Source organism: Fringilla coelebs (assembly GCF_963513975.1).
Source record: "Fringilla coelebs genome assembly, chromosome: 3".
NCBI lineage: Eukaryota > Metazoa > Chordata > Aves > Passeriformes > Fringillidae > Fringilla > Fringilla coelebs.
In genome coordinates, this window is record NC_140030.1 from 91,600,014 (window position 1) to 91,619,790 (window position 19,777).

Genomic DNA, 19,777 nt, shown 5'->3' on the forward strand with positions numbered 1-19,777 from the left:
ATTAGGACCACATGCTTTCTGTTCTTTGAAAAGATGATTAAGCATTAACTCAGATTGAAATGATGGGGTTTTAATTATATCTGGCATATATATCTGCATCTTTTGAGGTACTTATTAATGATCAATTCTGGTAATATTACAACCTTGCAAACCTTTTCAAAGTTTTAAAAAATGTATTCTGTTCTGTTTCTTTTAGTGTCTCCGGAAGCAATTGGATTCCTGTCTGCAGTCGGGGTGTTCATTATTCTCATGCTGCTACTTTTCCTATATATTAATAAGAAGATGTGTATTGAAAATGTTAGTGGTTTCCCAGATCTCGATCCAGGATACACTACAAGAAAGAATTCACAAGATAAACTTTGTAAGTATCTGACATACAGTGTACTAAACTTAATTATAAGAGTGCACATTTTTACAAGGATGCAGCAACACAACAACGTTGGCTTTTCCTGTGACTGCAGTACTTGAAAGGAGCAAACCAAACCTGTCCACAAGCCACAGAAATTCAACAGCTGTATAACCAAAGAGTTTGCATTTACTTATGGGTAGATACTTCTCTTGTATTCTGAGAATACTCCGGAACTTATTTTAAACATTCCATAATTTTGTATAATTAAATCTTTTTAGGTAAATTTGTGAATGGGATTATTGGATTTTCACTCAGGCTGTTTAAATCCTTTGCCATACTTGTGGAGAAGGTCTTGCTTTTATCCACCCAGAAAATAATTTGAAAGAATGATTTTAGTGATATCTTATATCTGGCTAACACAATATTTAATATTTTTTAATACAACAAGGTCTTTAAGGATCATGTATAATGAAAGAAATTAGACCTTGAAAAAGATACTGAGGGTTGGTAAAACAACCTCTTTCTACTTTTGTACTGTGAAAATTGAAGGTTTTGTTAGTTGACTAGAGAGAAAGAGCGAGGCACCAGAAAACAGAATGTGAAATTGAAGAGGCCTTCTTCCCCTCTACCTCTCTAAAAGATGGAGCTAAATTTTTATTTTCAATTTTTATAGGAAGCAAAAAAAAAATGTTTTCCCCAGAAATTGTCTGTCATATTAATTTTATTTTTTGCTACAAAACAAGTCTTGATATTCCAAATTATCTTACCTTATGTAAAAGACAACAGATATTTTGGGGTGAAGAAGTCTCTGCGATGTGTGTTGTGTAATGTTAAAAGCCTGTTTTAGTGTGACACTGATGAAAGTTTAAATGTCTCACAACTTCTTCTTCACAGGTTAGAATAAAAAAAAAATACACCTCACACAGTTGTTTTGTTTTTGAAAATAATGAATTTTATTATGGCTAGTTGATGCTGCAGTTGATGAAAGACTATGGTTTTGCTGGTTGATTGTGGCTTCAAGATATTTATTTAACTGTTTTCATATTATTTGCAATGATTGTTGAATGAAAAGAGAAAAGCTGCAACTTCCCCTGGTAAATATATTGATTTTTGAAATAGAAAAGGCAAATAGCTCTGAAATTGAAGAAACAGAGATGATCAGTTTGTGAAAGAGAGGACCTGTCAGTACTAAGAGCTGTTGCTGAATAGGCTGGACAAATGGCGTTTTTTAGAAACCTTCAGCAAAATCTGAGCCTTCCCTCGGTGTCTTCCCTGGTGGACACGCTCAGCAGTGCTGTGGATGACCTGGCCAGTGTTGTTGGTGAGGTTGGCTACTCTGTAGCTGACTCCGTGACCGAGCAAGTCACCAACATGATCAGTGGCCTGCGGGCAGAAGATGAGAGCTCCAGAACACAGAGTGAGAAACCTGTGGAAAGCAGAGAGGAACACACACCCTCGTTAACTCATTCTCAGGGAATTAATATGAAAACAAAGAGAGGTGCTGCAGAACACAAAGAGACTCATAATTCTAATTCGTTAGATTTTGTAAAGAAAGGTACAAGTCAACCTGGGGTATCTGACCACGTCTTGAACAAAAACCAGTCCCAGTTAAGAAGCACAGATCATGATAATCCTCTCAGTGATACAGAAGAACCTCGGGATCTGAAGACTGTAGGAGGACCTTTTAAAAGGGAAGTAGTAGAGGAAAATGAGTGTTTTGTAAATGATAAGTTCTTGAAGGATAGTAACTTGAAAAGTAGAAAACTTACAGCGGAGCAATCTATTGAGGAGCAAGATAACTGTTTATATGCTGTATCAGATAATTCTAAGAATCGTGAGCATAAAAAAATCAAACCACAGTCACCTGGAGCTGATTTTAAAGATTCTGATAAAGTGCACAGTATGAATGTTCCCCAAGATTTAGAAACAAAGCTTGTTGAAGTACAGAGGGAGAAATTACCACATTCCAGCTTGAAGAAGATGCACAATGACCATCCCAGCTGCCTTAATGAAATCAAAGAAAAGAAATCGGAAGCCTTCTTTGACAGAAAAAGAAAACCCATCTCAAAGGATGAAGGCAATGTGTCAACTACAATTGCAAATGAGGGCAAAAGGAAAAACTCAAAGAAATTAGAAAGAGAGCTATGTAATAAGAAGACAGCAGGAAAAGGTGAGGAGTCTGTCAGCAAACTGCATTCTTCAGCCTGTCCTGAAACTTATGATATTTCCTGCTTTTTTCACCTAATTTACACATTTAATAATAGTGTTTCCTCTCAGTGAAAGGACCAGGTTTGTTTCAGTGCTTCATTTTCTAATTATATTGATATTTCTTGGAAGTTAATTACATTCCACAGTATTACTTAAAGGAACTGATAAATAAATGCCTTTTCTATGTTCTAACTTTACTCTTTCTTTATACAGTTTTTCTTGCCTTCTCTGCCTTGTGTGTTTTCTGCTGAAAATCATGAATTAATTAATACTGGAAGTTATTACTTGTTCTGTGAAAGTTATTTTTATTTTGTTTCTTTTAAAAGCATTGCATAAAATGTGATATGACAGTAAAAGGAATAACTTCTTTTGCATTTACATTACAGTAGATCGTCAGAATATTTCTGGGATACGTGAGATAATGATTTCAAGACACAATGAAAAATGAGAAACTCAATAAGAAATGGCAATTAAGTGATTTTAAGTACAGAAAGAAGTGAATGAGGCTTGTCTTAAAGTTTAAGTCTTAAAAAAACCCCTGTGTCTTGTTGTTATGGATACTTTGTGTGCCGTCTTCAACATCCAAGCTTAGTGTGATGAGGGAATTGCAATAGCAGTTTGTAAGGAAGAAGTAAAACATTGCAATTTTACATACTTTTGCAGGCTGCATAGTAGAATTTTAGAAAGCAACATATGCTTTTCCAGAGGTGCTGATTCTGTAAAGAAATGAATGATTTCCTAATAGAAACCCATTTTTTCCCTTCAGTTATGTGTGTTTTCCTTATCTGAAAATTTCAGTTATCTGCTTTGTTGAGTTTTGGTTTGGTTTTGTTTGGTTGTTTTTTTTAAATTTGAAGTAGGAGTGTTTTCCATGTTTGTATGATAAACTATGATCTTATCTATTTCTTTACATAATAATAGATTTGTAAAGTATATTCTCTCAAAAATGGCATTTAGGGTCCATAATAAGCAAATGAATAGCTTCAATAGATTAATAATCGCTCATGAGCTGTGTCAGCCAAATAAAGGAAAGGTTTTGCTAAGAACATAAATTCTCTTAGCCAAGTTTCGAAATAAGGTATAAAAATCAAATGAGTAGTGGCAAGTAAAGGCATTAAACTGTGAGATTTTTATTTTTTCTTAATGTACAGGAAGGTACTTTTTTCTAAGAAAATGAAACGGATCTGCTTTTTAATTAAAAAAAAAAAAAGTATTTGCATGGATAGCTTATGTTTAAACTTTGAGGAGGTTTTTAAGTCCTCTGTTGAGGTCTTGCTTCATGACTTCTAATACTGGTATACATTCTCATTCTTTTATGATAGGAACTGGAGAAAAAATAAAAACCTGCTATCACTGAGAACTTCTGGATGCTTACAAAAATCAGTGTATTATTAGAGACATAACTTTCAACTCTTCTTTCAAACATGTTGCTGCCATGTTTTATACTATTCCATTCTTTATGCAGGCTGATTAATGAACCTGATTTCATATTTGTGAATACTTTTCTTGTAATGTCAAAGGAGGCACCTAATACCGATGTCTGGCACTGTATTTTAGGCCTGGTATGCTCTGCTTTTATTATAGTTGTGGGAATCTGTAGAAGTTTCAATGTGGCAGGTTTCAGCCCCTGGAGGGCTATATGAAATACAAAATTTTACTCTGTGTTACAGCAAAACACTTTGAGATTTCTTTTTCTGGGCAGCCTCTTGCAGTGAACGTGTTAGCCAAAATATCCTGCTTGGTGTGATATTTTCAGTAAATGATCACTGAAACTGAACTTGCTTTATAGCCATCCATAAATGGGAACAGCCATATCTGCTAGACTTGAATTAATGGCCTAGAGTTGAAAGATCTGGTTTCTCCTTAGAAGTCTTTTAAGGCAGCATTTTTCCTATAATTAGTAAAATAAGTTGTTGTGCACATTGTGTGTAGAGCTGGTAGCCCCACGATTCAGATAAGGTTTTCTAACAATTTCTATTGCAAGATCTTATTATGAATTTCCTAAATTATGTGCCAAATTTGAAAGAATTTGGAGGAAATTAGGCATTCTTTCTGTCTGAGATCCTAATGTTTCTGGTTTTTCCTAAGTTATAGTTTAAAATCTTTAACTGTTTCCAAAAAATAGGTTATGGGAAAAAAACATGCTGGGTATTTGTGCAAAAAAAAAAAAAAAAGTAGGTTTCACCTCAGGTTTACAAAGATGCTGTGGCACCTTTGTGTATTGGAATATGTGCTTGAGATGTGGGAGAGCACTTCTCCCATGTCAGAGATGCCCATGTTCTTCTATGGAAAAACACCTTTGTCAAAGTTGTAAAGTTTTGGAAAGTTTGCTTTTTGAAAAGACATGGTAAACACTTCTTATACTCTGCTTGTTAAATTCACTGACCATCCCATTTGCACTCATATGCTTCACTGTAGGGATTGAAGAACAGAGCAGGTCTTACCCTGCCTTGATGCTTATGGTTACTGATGGACTCTGGAGTTTGAATAGAAGAATTGAGAATAAACATATTCAATGTGAGGACAGAAACTTCCTGAACAAGTAGGACTCGATGCACATGGTAGATTGGGGTTTAAACTAGGAAGGGTGACAGCTACGGAGAGAGCTGATAACTTCATATGAAGGTGGAGAGACTAAAGGTGAAAGACCAAGGTTACATGAGCAGTTGGTTAGGTGCATGTAAAGACATTGGGATTGAATAGCCAAAGAGAATAGAGGAAATCACCACAAGAAACCAAATGTGGGTGGTTGGAGCAAGAACTTAGAGTGTGGGGCTGGGGGACAGGAACTTGGCTTAGGATTCTACTTGTATAAATGTAGCTTTCTAAATAATTTCTTACCCAAACTTGCAGCAGAGATTTTTCTGTATGAGTACCAGGGAGAAAAAGACCTCTACGGGAAGTGATTCCTAAGAGTAGGAAGGACGGACCTCTGTAGTACTAAGAGGCAAACACTTGACTGTGAAAGAGATCTAGATGGCTGGCATACATTGAGTTAATTTAATTTTAACTGGCTGACTTTTGAATAAGCTCTTTTATCAGGAATACTCAGCCAGAGGAGTGAGACTGACTGGGCATGAAGACAGACACTAACGGGAGTGGAAACAGATTAGAGCTGAGGGTATAAAAGCAGGGAGGGGAGAAGCAGTTGAGTGTGGCTGGATAGCATGTTAGACAACATTCCCTCAGATTCAGGAGCTGAGAAAGAGCATTATGGGCACCTCAAAGCTCTGCTGGTAATAAAAATGCACTGGCAAATCATATACCATAGGTTTGCTCTCAGAGTGGAGGTAATGCTGACTTCTGAGCTTATATGAATGCTTAATGCCTATTAGAGTCTGAGATCTACAGAACTCTGCAAGGCATGTTAAATGTGGGTAGAATCCAATTGAACTTTGGAAGAAGGGAGGAGGAGATCTTCCCTTTACAGAAATAAAAATACAGCTTTGATTTGTGGGAGGAAGTCATGCTTGAGATGTAGTTGGAAAACGTTGGCCACAGGAGTAGGCACTGCAGAACTGCTATAAAAGAATTAACTCAGACAGATTTTTTCCCCATGTAATTTTTTGCTGTTGCCAGATGTCTGCAGTAAAAATCTGCATTAATTTCAGTTATTGAACAAAGAGCTGTTTATTGTAAGTTAAATAAAATTGTGCATGCAAACATCTTTCACTAGCATTTTCCCATTTGTTATTGTGAGTTTAAGCACTACTGGCATAACTATCCTAAAGATGATTTTGTTGTAGGCTTCTTTTTTGTAAATCAGTTTCATTTCTATGCTATGCTACACGCTCACAGCAAAAGTCAGCTGGGAATGTAGGATCAGGAGCTGCTTGCTTTATATGTAAGGTATCCAAATGTAATATTACAGCAGTGTTGGATTTACTTGAAATAAGTTATTTTAAGCATTTTCCTACTTAATGAAGGGTTTCAAAAATGTCTATGTGCCGCCTTACATGAATTGATCTGTTTTCTGTTGTATAAGTATTAGTGTGTTTTTTGGGGTTTAATGATCTTTCAGGTCCTCTAGAAAATGAGAACAGCTCTCAGCAATTATAAAATCACAATGCTTGTAATTACAACAAGGTATTTTTAAAATATTACAGAAATTTTAATTGAAATGGCTTAAATATCTTCAATGATAACCTCTTATGGTTATTTTCTTGTATTCTATTTTGAGCTGTAGTCGATTTGCTTTATTTTATTCAAACAGACAATTCTTATATGAGTAAAGACCAGCATGGTTCATCATCTGAGAGTGAAGATGAAGCACTGGGTAAATATCATGAGGCCTTGTCTAGAACGCAGAGTTCCAGGCTGCCAGTGGTGGATGGCAGACAGCAAAAAAACTATATATGGGAAACCAGACAAAAATATAGTCCCCTGTCTGCAGAATATGATGGATACAGTAGTGAAGCCTCAATAGATGAAGGTAAGAGTGATTTAAAAGCCTTCCTTTTATTCCAAATTTCAGAATTATGTTCTGGATAAGTAAGTCCAAGACAAGAGCAGCTTGGCTAGCAAATAGTCAATGTCTGCAAGAAATATCCAGACACCTCTTCTATTAGTGCATGCTCAAAAAAAATAACAAAAGCACACACTTGTATACATTCTTCCAGAGATACTACAAATGATACAATATCTTGTTATATTAAGTTTCATTTAATTTTATCATTATTCATTTCATTTTTGGGGCAATTTAAGCTGTTTTGATTTAGGAAGGAAACATGGCAATTCTTGTTGAATTTGTGGTATTATAAATACAAAGAAGACATGTTATTTCTGTATTGATAAGCTGTTCTAACAGCAAAGTAAATGGAATTAGCTATTGGCTACAGTGCATATGGTCATTGCAGTGTGCATTGCTGGAATGTTCTGTATCTTTTCTTCTCTTGAAATGACACAAAGAAATTACTAGAAAGATTAGATTAATGTATGGTAAAATTTTTCCATGATGGTAAAAGTTGGATTTAAACAGTGGATGTTTTCTTACATGCTATATATTTCTTGATTTTAAGTTGGAGTGACAGCTTGATGTAGAGTCTGAGAATTCTGCTGTCAATATTTTGTCAATATGCTTATTGTATTTGAAAATAGTTGTGTGAGAACTGTGTCCATAGCCCATTTCAAGCATGAAAAGTGAGCTTTTCTTGGAGTTAGGTAAAAGTCACATTCTGATGCAGGTACTATATTATAGTAAGGTATTTTTGGTCTTCCTTCAGTATGTTAAAATGCAAAAGTTTTTTGGTGTTTGATGTTTTCTAATAAAAAGTGGATATATGTAATTACAAGATATTTCACCTTAAATGTTCTATACAGTCCAGAAGGGCTTGAAAAAATTTACAATTTCTACAATTTGATATAATTAAATGATATAAAAGTCTGTTTGCTGTTGAAATTTGAAATTAGTATATGGTCATTCCTGATTCCAAGCTAAGACTTGAAGGACATAAAAGCCATATTTCAAGTAAGTTGCAGAGTAAAAAGATTCTCTTTTGATCATCAGAAAATTCATTTCTTTGCTGTTAAATTGTAGGAAACCAGGTAGTCTGAGTCCAGCAAATAGTGAAGGAGATGCAGAGGTGAGGTCAGGTGGTAAAAACAGATCCTTGAACACTGTGATGGAGAAGGAATAGGGATAGTAAAAGTATGTTTGGTTTTGATATCTACTGAGATCTCTCAACAGTGTTGGTGGTGGGAAGATGAAAGGCTTTTTTATAGCTTCTGTCACTGTTGGGAAAGAATGATGATGTATATTAACAGGAGATGGAAAAATGATTAGCAAATAATACCAGATATGAATTATAAAGTAATTACACAGGAAGACTCTTTTCAGATATCTAGAATAAGGTATTTCTCTCTCTGCAGACTACTGAGGCTAGTTGTTGAAATAGCCATAGTTACACAACATTCCTCTTTTTATTTTGTAATTGCTCTGATTTTTTTATCCAATCTAGTTCATCTTATCAGTGGAAAGTCCTGAGTTCATCTGAGCTTTTTACTTTGGCCGTATAGGATTTAAGCTTCAAAAGTATTGTGCTAGCCTGTATCCAATTTTTTTTTTTAATTATTATGTCCTTATCATCCTTTTAAGTCATCAGAATTTATATTTACTGATTTTTATCCTGGGGAGTGATAATTTCCAGTCTGGAAATCTGTATCAGGATTACAATCTAAGACAAAAGAACCTTTTTGGCAAGTCCAAATACACATCCAGAAAGTTACAGTTGTTACCCCCTCCTCATTTTTTGTTATTCTTCTATTGCTAAATATGTCTGTCACCAGGTCCTATTCCTTTTCAATGCCCTCTCCATTCTGGAAGGAGGCTGGATATAAATGCCATTTTAAAATTTATTGTAATGAAAGAACGTTCAGGGTTTGGAAGCAAAAAAACTTCTAAAACAAAAGCTATCAAAACATTCTAACTTAAAAACTTAAATTTTTTAAACCGCATACTTCTACTTGCACAAAAACTTTAATAACATCAGTATTTTGCTTTTGCTGCTACTTAGGAGAGCATGCTCTTCCCACATTTTACAAAGAATGGAGAATAAACAGTGTTATTTTTTTGACAGCCTGCAATCATTCTACACCGTATGTTCGGCAAAATGCTTGCAAATTAGAGTGAGGAGTTTGTCTCATTTTATTAGTCCATTATTCTCAACAAAATTATGTTCAGTACTATTAAAAAAAGTTTTGGATGTGGTAGCAGATTAACAACCTAAAATTTTTCACTTCTCAGTGACCTGAAGGTGGCATGCTGGAATAATTAGTGTTAGTACTTTTTATGTTCTTCCTAAATTACTTCAAAGAATCTTTGCACAAAAAGGATAAAAATGTTTTAGAATAGAGGAAGAAACCGTGTATGACTTATGTGATGATCCTTACGAAGGGAAAGCTGCCCAGCATAGAACTTTGATGAAAAGAGGTGAAAACTTCATGAAGGCCTGCAATCAAAAACAAAGGAGAGATTATTACTACCAAGCTGTTCATTTGTGTTCAGAGAAGCAGTTCACTTAACACAAGACATTAAAAATCTGATTCCAAGGGGGAAGCATCAGCATTCCAGATGTTCCAGTGTGATTTTTAAAAATGCAAAGCTTTACTGTTCCTTAAACTTGGAAGAAAGAATCTGTAGAAGAATTGATGCCATAGGAATGCTGAATTTTTTTTTTTTTTGTTAAATACTTGGCTTTTATGGGTATTGAATTATTTTTATAAGAAGTGTAAAGACAGGTGATTGAACCATTTCTTGACTCTCTAGTGGAACAAGCAATGTGCTCCTATGTACTTTGTTTAATATGAGAAAAAATTGTCAGTGCATTTGATTTTATGTGCTTCTTTTTTCTCATATGTGCTTTATCATTTCTACTTCCAAGTCTTTAACATTTTGGCTGTGCTTCCATTGTAAGGCACTGATCAGTCCATATGTTGAGCATATAACACTTGATAGTGTTAAAGTGAAGTGATGAGAGGACAGAATTAATTTTTGTCTCACCTCTGTTTTCCTCCTGCTCATTGCCAGTAAAGCAGCCCCTGATCATGAAGAATAAGGACAAGGGGGGGTGGTTTTAAGGTCTGCTGAAAGAGAGTAGATTTAGATTAGATAGTAGGAAAAAATTCTTTTCTGTGAGGGTAGCAAGGCACTGGAACAGATTGCCCAGAGAAGCTGTGGATGCTGCCCATCTAGCAGTGTTCCAGGCCAAGTTGGATGGATTTCTGAGCAACTGGGTCTGGTGGAAGGTGTCCCTGTCCAGGGCAGAGAGGTTGGAATGAAGTAATCTGTAAGGCCCCTTCCAACACAAACCATGATTCCATGATTCCATGACTCTATGAATTCCATCAAAGTAATGAAAGTGATACCTAGTTTTCAGAAAATTTGGGATTTCTCTGCTGAATTTGCTCTTCAGCAGCTAATCTCTCTCACATGTTCTATTTCTCAGTAGTGAGCTGTGTGTTTCTAAAAGAGTCAATAAACAGTTTTACTGATAGCTGTTTACTCTGAACTTCTGCCTTTTTAAATTCATTTGTTTAGATGTGTGTGTACTTAACTCTGCATACACAAAATTTAACAAAGAGACAAGAACATAATCTTGTCTTTATTAATACACCCTGTATCTTTTGCTTGTCTTGCTAAAAACATGTTTAATATTAATATGTTTGCATCATTCAGACCACCAAAATGTCTGAACGTATTGTTTTAAGGTTTGCTTGTTATCAATTCTTGTTATATTCCATTAGTTTATTACATCCTTTTTCTGGCTGCATGCCTCTAAAAGCATCATATTCTGAAGCCTGAAAAATTGTGTTGTATGTTTTCATAGCATTCTTTTCTCCTCTAGATGGCCATATTAATCTTTCTTTTCAGCATATTTGTATCGAACTCACATGGCATTTTGTATAATGTTTTTAATACTGAAATGAAGAAAGCTATGTCCTCTGCAGGCTTTGTTGGTGTATTTTCATGATGAAATGTTCTAGTAGCACTTTTGGTAATTCTGTGCAATTCAGGGGTTTAAATTTTCTTTCACAAATACCTGCTATTGGCCAGTGTCTGACCTAATTGATATATTTGTATTGCACATTTGATGCATTTAGATTTTTACATGTTTTACATACAGATACACAAAATGAGAAACAAATTACTACTGTGCTTGGATGCAAGTATTTCTACAGACTGTAAGCCATTGTAAATATAAAACTTTTGCAGTGAACTCCTCATGGACAGGCTTAATTCCAGAGTATCACTAAAGGAAAACCTAATTCAATAGAAAATCAAGATGATGAGAAATGTCAACATTTAAAGTAAAATTGTACAGAGGTTTACACCTGAAATTTTCAACTCTTGCACAAAAGACCAAAAGTTTTCAATCTAAGAAAAGAGAAGCCTGTGTAACTACAGGATGTGTGGCTCAATCTCCATGCTTGGGTCCAAAATTTCAGGGTCAGCTTGAAATTTGAAATCTTAATTTTGCCAATAATGTTTTTTTTTTGTATTTTTTAATATTATCCAGTAAAGTATGGATACTTGCTGAAGTGACCTCTTTTTCCTGTTTTCCTGACAAAACTTCCTTTTAGGTTTTAATAATGTGTATCCTGCTTCTTATATTATTTCCTACCATTTCAGTGTTGAATGTGTAGTGTTGTCTTTATGTGCTCCAACTATTTGTAATATTTTGGAAGAGGGGATTAATAAAGACTGTAATATTTACACATTTATTTCCGAAAATAAAGAATAAAAAAAAAAGGGGGAGGGGGAAGCAAGGAAAAACAGCTCCACAAGATATTTTTGCTAACAAAGAGTTTATGAATTGAAACAGGAATCTAAGGGATAAGGAAGTGTAAAAATTTTATATCTAAAATTGTCATTAAAATTGTCAGTCTTTGAATTTCATTATAGAAATATTTTTTGTATCTATATTTGGATCTTAAATCGATCATACTTTCTTAATAACTTGAATTTCAAGAAGACATACAGTGTTATGTTGAATTGGCCTCTTTGTCTCCAGTAGTGTCTGCCTCCTCAGCTTTGAAAAGTCAAGCATTATACTGACAAGTTGTTGTGTTTTTAGTATCTCCATAAGCTTCATAGGCAATGTGTTTTTTCTAAGGAAAGTGTCACCTAAATTCCTAAAATTTGAAGTTTTTAAACTTAGAAATGTTAGGATATATTGAAATGTAATTTCAATATATCCTATTGATTATATTTTGAAATGTATTGAAATCACAGTTTTGCAGGCAGATGTCAAAACCTATCGATAGTTCTTTGTTTCTGAAATCAAGATTCTCTGAATCCCCTGAGATGAGAAAGGTAAAAGAGGAGAAGAAAACAGTTTGGGTTTTTTAATAGTTAATTTGTGATGTGCTTAAGCATTACCTCTTTTACAGCTGTGCAAAATTCCTGATTAGGAGCTAGCAAGGAGAATTGATCCCATTTTGAGGCAAAATAAGTCACACTGTGAAGGAAAAAGGAGTAAGCACACTTGCTTATTTAGCATACTTAGATATACTTTATTTAGCTATAGTTTACCAGTTCAGTACAACCACAGGTTCCATCTCCAGCCTGTTTTAAAATCTTTTTCTAACTTCTCAGTTGGTAAAGCCCCCTGGCTGAAGACATGTTATTTCTGAGATTGGCCCAAGTGCCTTACACTTCACAAGGTTTTTTTGAAACATATGGAAGCACTAAAAGACGGCAGCGAGAAAACATAAGTTCTCTTAAATGAGAATCTGCTGCTCTAGCAGGCATATGCTACTGGATTTTATCCATCTTTTCCATATTGTGAAGGTAGAATATGGTTATTTTTGTAGTTTATCTTCTCCCCTTCTATTCTTCTCTAGGCTTTCGGCACTTTATGTTGATGTGTCTGTGGACATATGTTTGCCTTGTTCCTCAGTGTCAATCTTTGCACGTGAAGGCGACTGTTCTTCTGGAATCTCTTGGATCTAATTCTTTATGCAGCTTTTTGCCTTTTTTTTTCCTCTCTTGTTAGTTTTCATGTCTCAGGAAAAGTCTCCTCACTGAATTACTTAAAGTATATATAGAGATTTCCTCATAGTATCTTTCCAATGTAAACACTAAAAGCTCTTTCACAAGCATCTCAGAAGCATTATAGAGGTGAATCTCCCCAGTCTGTTTAAGCAACCTGGCGAGTTTTCATTAATAAATACATTCTGTGAAGCAGGATCCTACTTCTTCAGACTTACCAAGCTGAGGTGAAAGTCCCTGGACAGGCTGAGAGAGGAATAATGGATCACTCAGTGAATTCCATGGTAACTGTATGTTTTGCAGTTTAGTTTCTATTATTATTTCTTGCATGTAAGTAGATCTTTTTTCAATCCAAGTGTGAATGAAAACTGGCTGTTTTGAAATTATAGAGTGAGGGCCTCTGTATGTCTGTGTTGTGTTCAGCCAAATAAGGCCACGAAGTTCTCTCAAAATTGGTCTCCCTGTAAACTTCAGATACTAAGAATTGCAGGCAAAAAATATGTCTGCCATGGAAAAGAATTGTGTACTGGTATTCACACTGGAGGACTGAAAGCTCAGTTGGATACTCAATCATAAATAGTTATTTCTCTGCTTTTTCCTCTAATGGGCCTTAAAGAAATAAATTAATTCAGTGAAAAGAGTATTTAGGAAAAAAGTGGTCATGCACTTTTTTCTTAGATATCTTATCAGATTACCTGTGAGATTTCTCTGGTGCAACACCTATTGGAAGTAAATAGTCTTTTTGTCCTGCAATTTTGGATAGGCTTAGAGCTTCAAATAGTACATTCAAGGTACTTTGAAAGTGTCTTTATGAAGAGATTTAAGACAAGTCTTAAGACACCTTCAGAGCAGTATTTCTAAATGCTTCAGAGTGTATTTTGAAGGCTGAGTCATGTTGCAACTGTGAATACTCCAGATATTCATACTCATTTATCTTATCTGATTGTACATCAATTCATGTTATTGATATACTTTTTGGAGATTTTGGGGGATTTTAGTTACAGTAATTCTTTGATTGGTTCAACTTCCTTATTCTTGTTTTTCTATTATATGGGCATCTACCCGTGACATTTTTTATTCTAGGAGTAATTAAAAATCTTCCTGTACTGTACAGGAGAGTGCAGTGATGCAAATGATACAAAGTTCATATTCCTGATCGTGTGTGTCTGCCTCCTCTGGTTAATTGAAACAAATTTTCATTGGGTCCCAACCCTTAAAAATTGGGTAATGACGATATCTTGTGATTTTGAGGCTTCTGGGGAGTGTGGCTGTTGAATCCATTGCCATATCAAGGGAATATTTAAGGATAGTCTTGTGTAATTCAAGGACATGCAGAATAGTGTCTAACCTGATTTGCAATGCTTTCTACTTGGTGTCTGTGATGCTGTGGGTTTGGGTTTTCTTGTGTTTTTTCTTTAGCCAGGTTTTTGCTTGGGGTTTAGTGAGATTTTTCTAAGTTCCAAAGTAGCTTCCTAGTGCATTATGACAGACCTCTATTGTTCTTCTGTAACAGTGGAAGACAGTTCTCTTAAGTGCTTGAAATTACGATGCGTGTTTCCACAAAATATACTCAACTGAGCATTGCAGAGACTAAGGTGATTTAAAGATTAACTCTTTGCTCTGTCTTTTATTCAGTGTTACAGAATTCATATCTTTTTTTCCTTCCCAAGAAAGTATAACCCCTTGTCTTGTGAGAAGTTCCTGATAGAAAGGAACTTTTCTTGTAAGCAATTGGGCTAGGATCATCTTGAGGTTAGCTTCTTTACATGTATGAATAGCAGACATGTATAATGCTTACAAATTCTTGAGTCCTGGAATAGGCTGAATTCACAGATGGGGGTAGAAAGTACATGTCTAATTCAGTATTACTCATGGAATTTTCTTGAGGAATCTTATGGAGGAGGCAAGACATAAACAGAGATTGAAATGCAAAGGAGATCCATGTCTGAGTTGAAACACGGTTTGGAAGAGAATGGATTTACATAGAAGACTTGTGAGTTTAAAAGCCGGATAGGTAGTATCAAAGTTGTGCACAGTCTCTTCAGCCAAAAGGAAGCACACGAACGTGCTTGATAGCATGAATTTGGGTAGTTCTGAAACCATGTGTTTACCCTGTGATGAGCTGCAGAGATGCTGGGGAGAAGAAGATGTTGGGGAGAAAAAGATGCTGTTTAAGTATGCATATCATCTACTGCTGAGAGAAGAAACCCTAGTAACAAAACTCAGAGTTAGGGATGATGACAAGATTTTCCACAGAAAATATTCCTTTTCCAGTTAGACCAGCACCAATGAGGAGGAAAAACTGTCTTCCAGTGGGAAAGGGCTTTTTCTCATGATGTGTACAAGTGAGCAAAGCAATCTCTCAGATTACGTTCCTCCTGCCAGCATCTTGAATTCTTTGAAGAAATACCCTTTCATTGATGGGAAGGCTTTGAAGAAAGTCACCCTTAGCAATGTGATATCTCTGAAGTGATGTAAATCATACATTAATGATAACAGGAAGTTTCCATTTTATTGTAAACTTGCTCTTTTAATACCTCTCTTACCTGTTTGAATCTGGAATTTATAAGATCATTAACTTGGAAGAGTTCACAGACTGGAATAGTGACTGAGATAGTTTGTATTTAAAATAGGTGCTCTACATTCATAAAATGTAGAACTGTTTTGTGATATAAACACAACAGATAGTACTATATCAGCTGTAAAGATAATTTCCTTGATGAACCAAGGGCTTTTGCTGATTCTGAGGGTTCATGGCTCTATCATGGAAGGAGTGACTAAGAAACAAGATTGAACAGTAGACTGGAAATCTCTGTGTAGACATTATTAGGTACCTTGGGAAAAGAAATTTTACCCAGTACTCTACTTGCCTCCTGAGAATAGTCATGCTGCTTGATTAGCACAACGGAGCAGTTTAGGCAAATATGAGAACTAAAAACTAGAACAGCTTTCACAAAATGGAATAATAGAATGTTTTGGGTTGAAAGGGACCTTAAAGATCATCTAGTTCCAAACCCCTGCCATGGGCAGGGATTCCACCCACTAGATCAGGTTGTCCTGATCCAGCCCCCATCCAGCCTGATCTTGAACTTTACATAAGAATATTACGAAAGAATGGCTTACCAGTTCTTCCTCCATAGCAGCTGTGGAGAAATGGAGCATTTTTCTTAACTTTAAAGGTTAAAACCACAGGATTTTTAACTCTAGTCTGAAACTAAAGTTTGCCTCCCAGTTGTGCATTTTCCCTGTAGGTTGAGGAGAGGTTACCATTAGGACTGTTTGTTTATATTCTGAGCACATTACATTTTAAACTTCTCTTTTGTAAAAATACATTAGGGTTTTTTTTTTAACTGAACTCTTTTTCTGTTTGGTTACCTAATGTAGATTATTTTCCTTATGCATATGTATAAGTTTCATAGACGTGCTATAACTATCTTGTAAGTATTCTCTTGGAATGGTTTAATGAATATTTTGCCCTCACACAAGTTGAGCAGTGTTAGCATTTTAATCTGATAACATGTATTTTATTGTTAGGATAACTATTTTCATAGCTACTTTGAGTATATTATTGGAGACTATATTGTATCTGAGTAAACAATATAAAATTGTGTCTGTAGCTTCTGTGGAAGCAAAGATCTATAATTTGTTTTCTTGCAAAATGAGTTCTTATTTGCTATTTGGAAACCTAGTCTTATGAAGTTATCCTAAATTTTAGGATTTGTTAGAATGTTTTCCTTGGGGAAAGGGTAAGCATGAAATGTTCTACAACTTGAAGTAATTTTTTGCTTTCTGTCCTTTTAGTTTGGGGTGAGCTCTTGGTTTTTTTGGGGGTGGGATTGGTTTTTTGCAATTACCTTTCCTCCACTGTATTTACAATCTGGAAATGGATCCTTAGCTAATGTCATTGCCATGCTTCTGGTCATTGCGGTGCAGCTGAAGATTATCTGCTATGAGAGCAAGCATGGGCTCATGAAAGCACACAGGAAAACCTAAAGGGAAAATTATTTTATTATGGAAAATCTGATTCTGGTCCTTAGAGAGAAGCCAGCAGACATGGTTAACTGGGTATAAGATTTTCTGCGTGGTCACCTATGCCCAATTCAATTAAACCTTGGTCTTTAAATTTGTAAATAGAAAATCTTGCTGCATTCATCTTCTCACCACTTTGTAGTTCAGCAGCATGTGTTTTTGTGTATATGTTTGTACAATTTGCTTGAAAAAAAGTACTAATGACCCAGCTCTCCATTTTGACCTTTGGATTCAGTCTTGTTGAACCATTCTTAATTTTATCCTTCAAAGTATTTTGTAAAAGATTTTCAATTATCATGATTTCCTAATTGTTTTAATTTTTAAAGAAGTTTTATCACATTCCTTTGCAAATATATCAATTTGTCAGATAAAGGTTAAAAATTAGATACATTTTATTCATGTTAAAGTCACACCCAGCTTATTTAAAGGCAGCTTTGACTTAGAGTTGCAAGCCTGAGGATATTGATTTGAATTATGCATGACTGTCTGGTATGCAGTTCCATTAGCCTGCTGGATGGATAATGTAAACATGTTCAGAATTTTAAGTATCCTATATGAGCAGCAGGTTAAAAATAGAGCTGATAAGAGCATGTGTATCTGAAAAATCCAAATCTTGGAGAATGAAACTACAAAAGTATCATGTCTTCAAGAGGCTGACTTCAGGTGTGCATTTCTTTCCTTTGAAACTGCTCAGCCTGAACAAATACAGCTGATGTGTGTGATTTGAACAGGTGACACGATTGCTGTTGGCTGCTGCAAAGCATTGACATCTGTACCAGAAAACACACTCACAACCAAAAGGCCAGGACCAACCTTGTGGCTTTTGGCCAAAAAAGAGGGGTTATGTCTGTTCTGGTTTAAATTGGTCAAGATTTACTCTAGTGATCAGGCTAATTTTTTCACATCTTCTAGGAAGATACAATTTGTAATGGTGTTTGATTTTGCTCAAACATTCTGTGGCTTTCTCTTCATGGGTATATCTGATAAATTGTTTGGTTATCCTTGTGTTCTGCTCTGTCAGTAGTTTGGTAGCAGAAATAATGACTTCTGAACTTTGCTTTTAAATCCTCAGCACTGTGCTAGTAAGATTTAAAAATAGTATCTTTTTAGAATTTTGCCCAAGTTCTTCCTGTGAATTTTAATAGAAAAAACCCACTGCTCTGGAGTGAAAAGTACTATGTCATCTATGTTACATAAAGATATATTATATTTCCAAGTGTTTCTGTTGCATCTGTAGCATTTGTGGCAATTTGATGAGTTAAATGAAAAAAAAAATATTACTGCACTTATTTTCAACATCTGATCAATACAAACCAGAAAACTGGTCCAATTTTGCATTAATTTTTACCTACCTTCTCAAAACTATTTTTCTTTGAATCCTTTGTATTTGGCTTTGTTAAATACTATACATAATGCCAGAATTGAACTATTTTTAGATTGTAAGAATGAGAGAGAATAGTGATGTATTTTCCTTGGACTTTACAATTTTCATTTACTTACATCTTAATATAAAATTTCCAAGTATGTGTATGATTTAAAAGCTGTTCTTGATGATGTTGGTAATACTGCTCCAATATTTTTTTTTTCTTTTCTTCTCACCTCTTGGTTCATGGATTGTATATCCACACAAAAATGTGGCCAGCAGATAATTCTTGGGTAGCGCTGGTAAAATTTGAAAAGGTGCTTTGTGCTGATGGTCATTTTCCCTTCTTAACTGAGGAACAGTTAATCTGTTAAGAGATGGGCATCTAATGCTCTCCTTCAGAGAAACTCATCATCCTGCTATTTGATACTAGGTACTCTCTTGACTGTTTTCAGAGTGAAATTCCTTTCACTGGCAATAAGAAGCACTGCTCCCAGTCATCTGCTTGTCCTGGTGCCATTTCTTTCCTGTTAAGAGAAGGCACTTTAGAAGAAAAAAATCGTTTGAAATAGCAACAGTAGCTGTCATAAGTGTTAAAGGCAATCTGTTGGCCACAGAAGTTTAGGGAACTACTGTGGCAATTTCCAGAGAACTTCAATATTTTGAAAAGGAAGAACTTTAGAGGGATAGTAACAATAGTAGTTATTTCTCAAAAAAAGACTACTTTGCACTTTAACTCTTCTCAGAGAGGACGGGGGGGAATCTCTTGTGTGTTTTTGTGCCCAGTGAAGATAGTCCAGGAAAATATTATACAGAGGAGAATTAATAGCATGTGTAACAGTGAATGTAATAGCCTGGGTACTGAGCCATTCTGTAAATATCTCCACTGTTCCAGATGCTCTTTTTTTTTTTTTTTAAGTTGTACTGACATAAAACAGCAAAACTGTAATATTTTGGTAGCACAGACAACTAGCATAAATGCCGCAATGTAGCAGTCAATTTTGAGATACTTTTCCTTGTTCTCTAGCTTTTCTAGCATTTTTCTTTTAAAGAAATTTTCAGGGGACAGAAAAAGAAGTGAGATTTAATTCTAGTAGAAAGTTCACAGTAAAAACATTGTGTGGATTTTTTTGTCCCCAAAAGGAAGTTTGAGATGGTTAGAAGTTAAATTTAAAGGTTAAAAGAAATCCAGGGAAATATGTCTAGCCTACATTGGCACTGTTAGAAAAATAAAAATATTTAATGTTTCTTTGCTTCATAAAGTAAAGAACTTTATGGAAAACTTGTGGAAAAATTGCAGAATGATAGTTATTTAATAATATGAGCAAGGAGTAAGAGT

At 35.1% G+C, this 19,777-nt stretch overlaps 1 protein-coding gene across 3 annotated transcripts in view; it reads left to right on the forward strand.

Annotated features, from left to right (window-relative positions):
* Positions 1-234: 234 nt before the first annotated feature.
* The window catches only part of SYT14 (synaptotagmin 14), a gene marked incomplete at both ends in the record, with an annotated part of 52,767 nt that continues 33,224 nt past the window's right edge, over positions 235-19,777 (forward strand). For 2 of the 3 annotated variants that reach the window (XM_084201595.1, XM_084201596.1), the window contains 2 exons: positions 235-361; positions 6,771-6,989. In XM_084201595.1, the coding sequence (XP_084057721.1) occupies positions 250-361; positions 6,771-6,989 (331 nt within the window). Of the gene's footprint in view, positions 362-1,567; positions 2,520-6,770; positions 6,990-19,777 lie in introns of those variants that run through there. The other variant, XM_084201594.1, reaches the window with a different exon arrangement.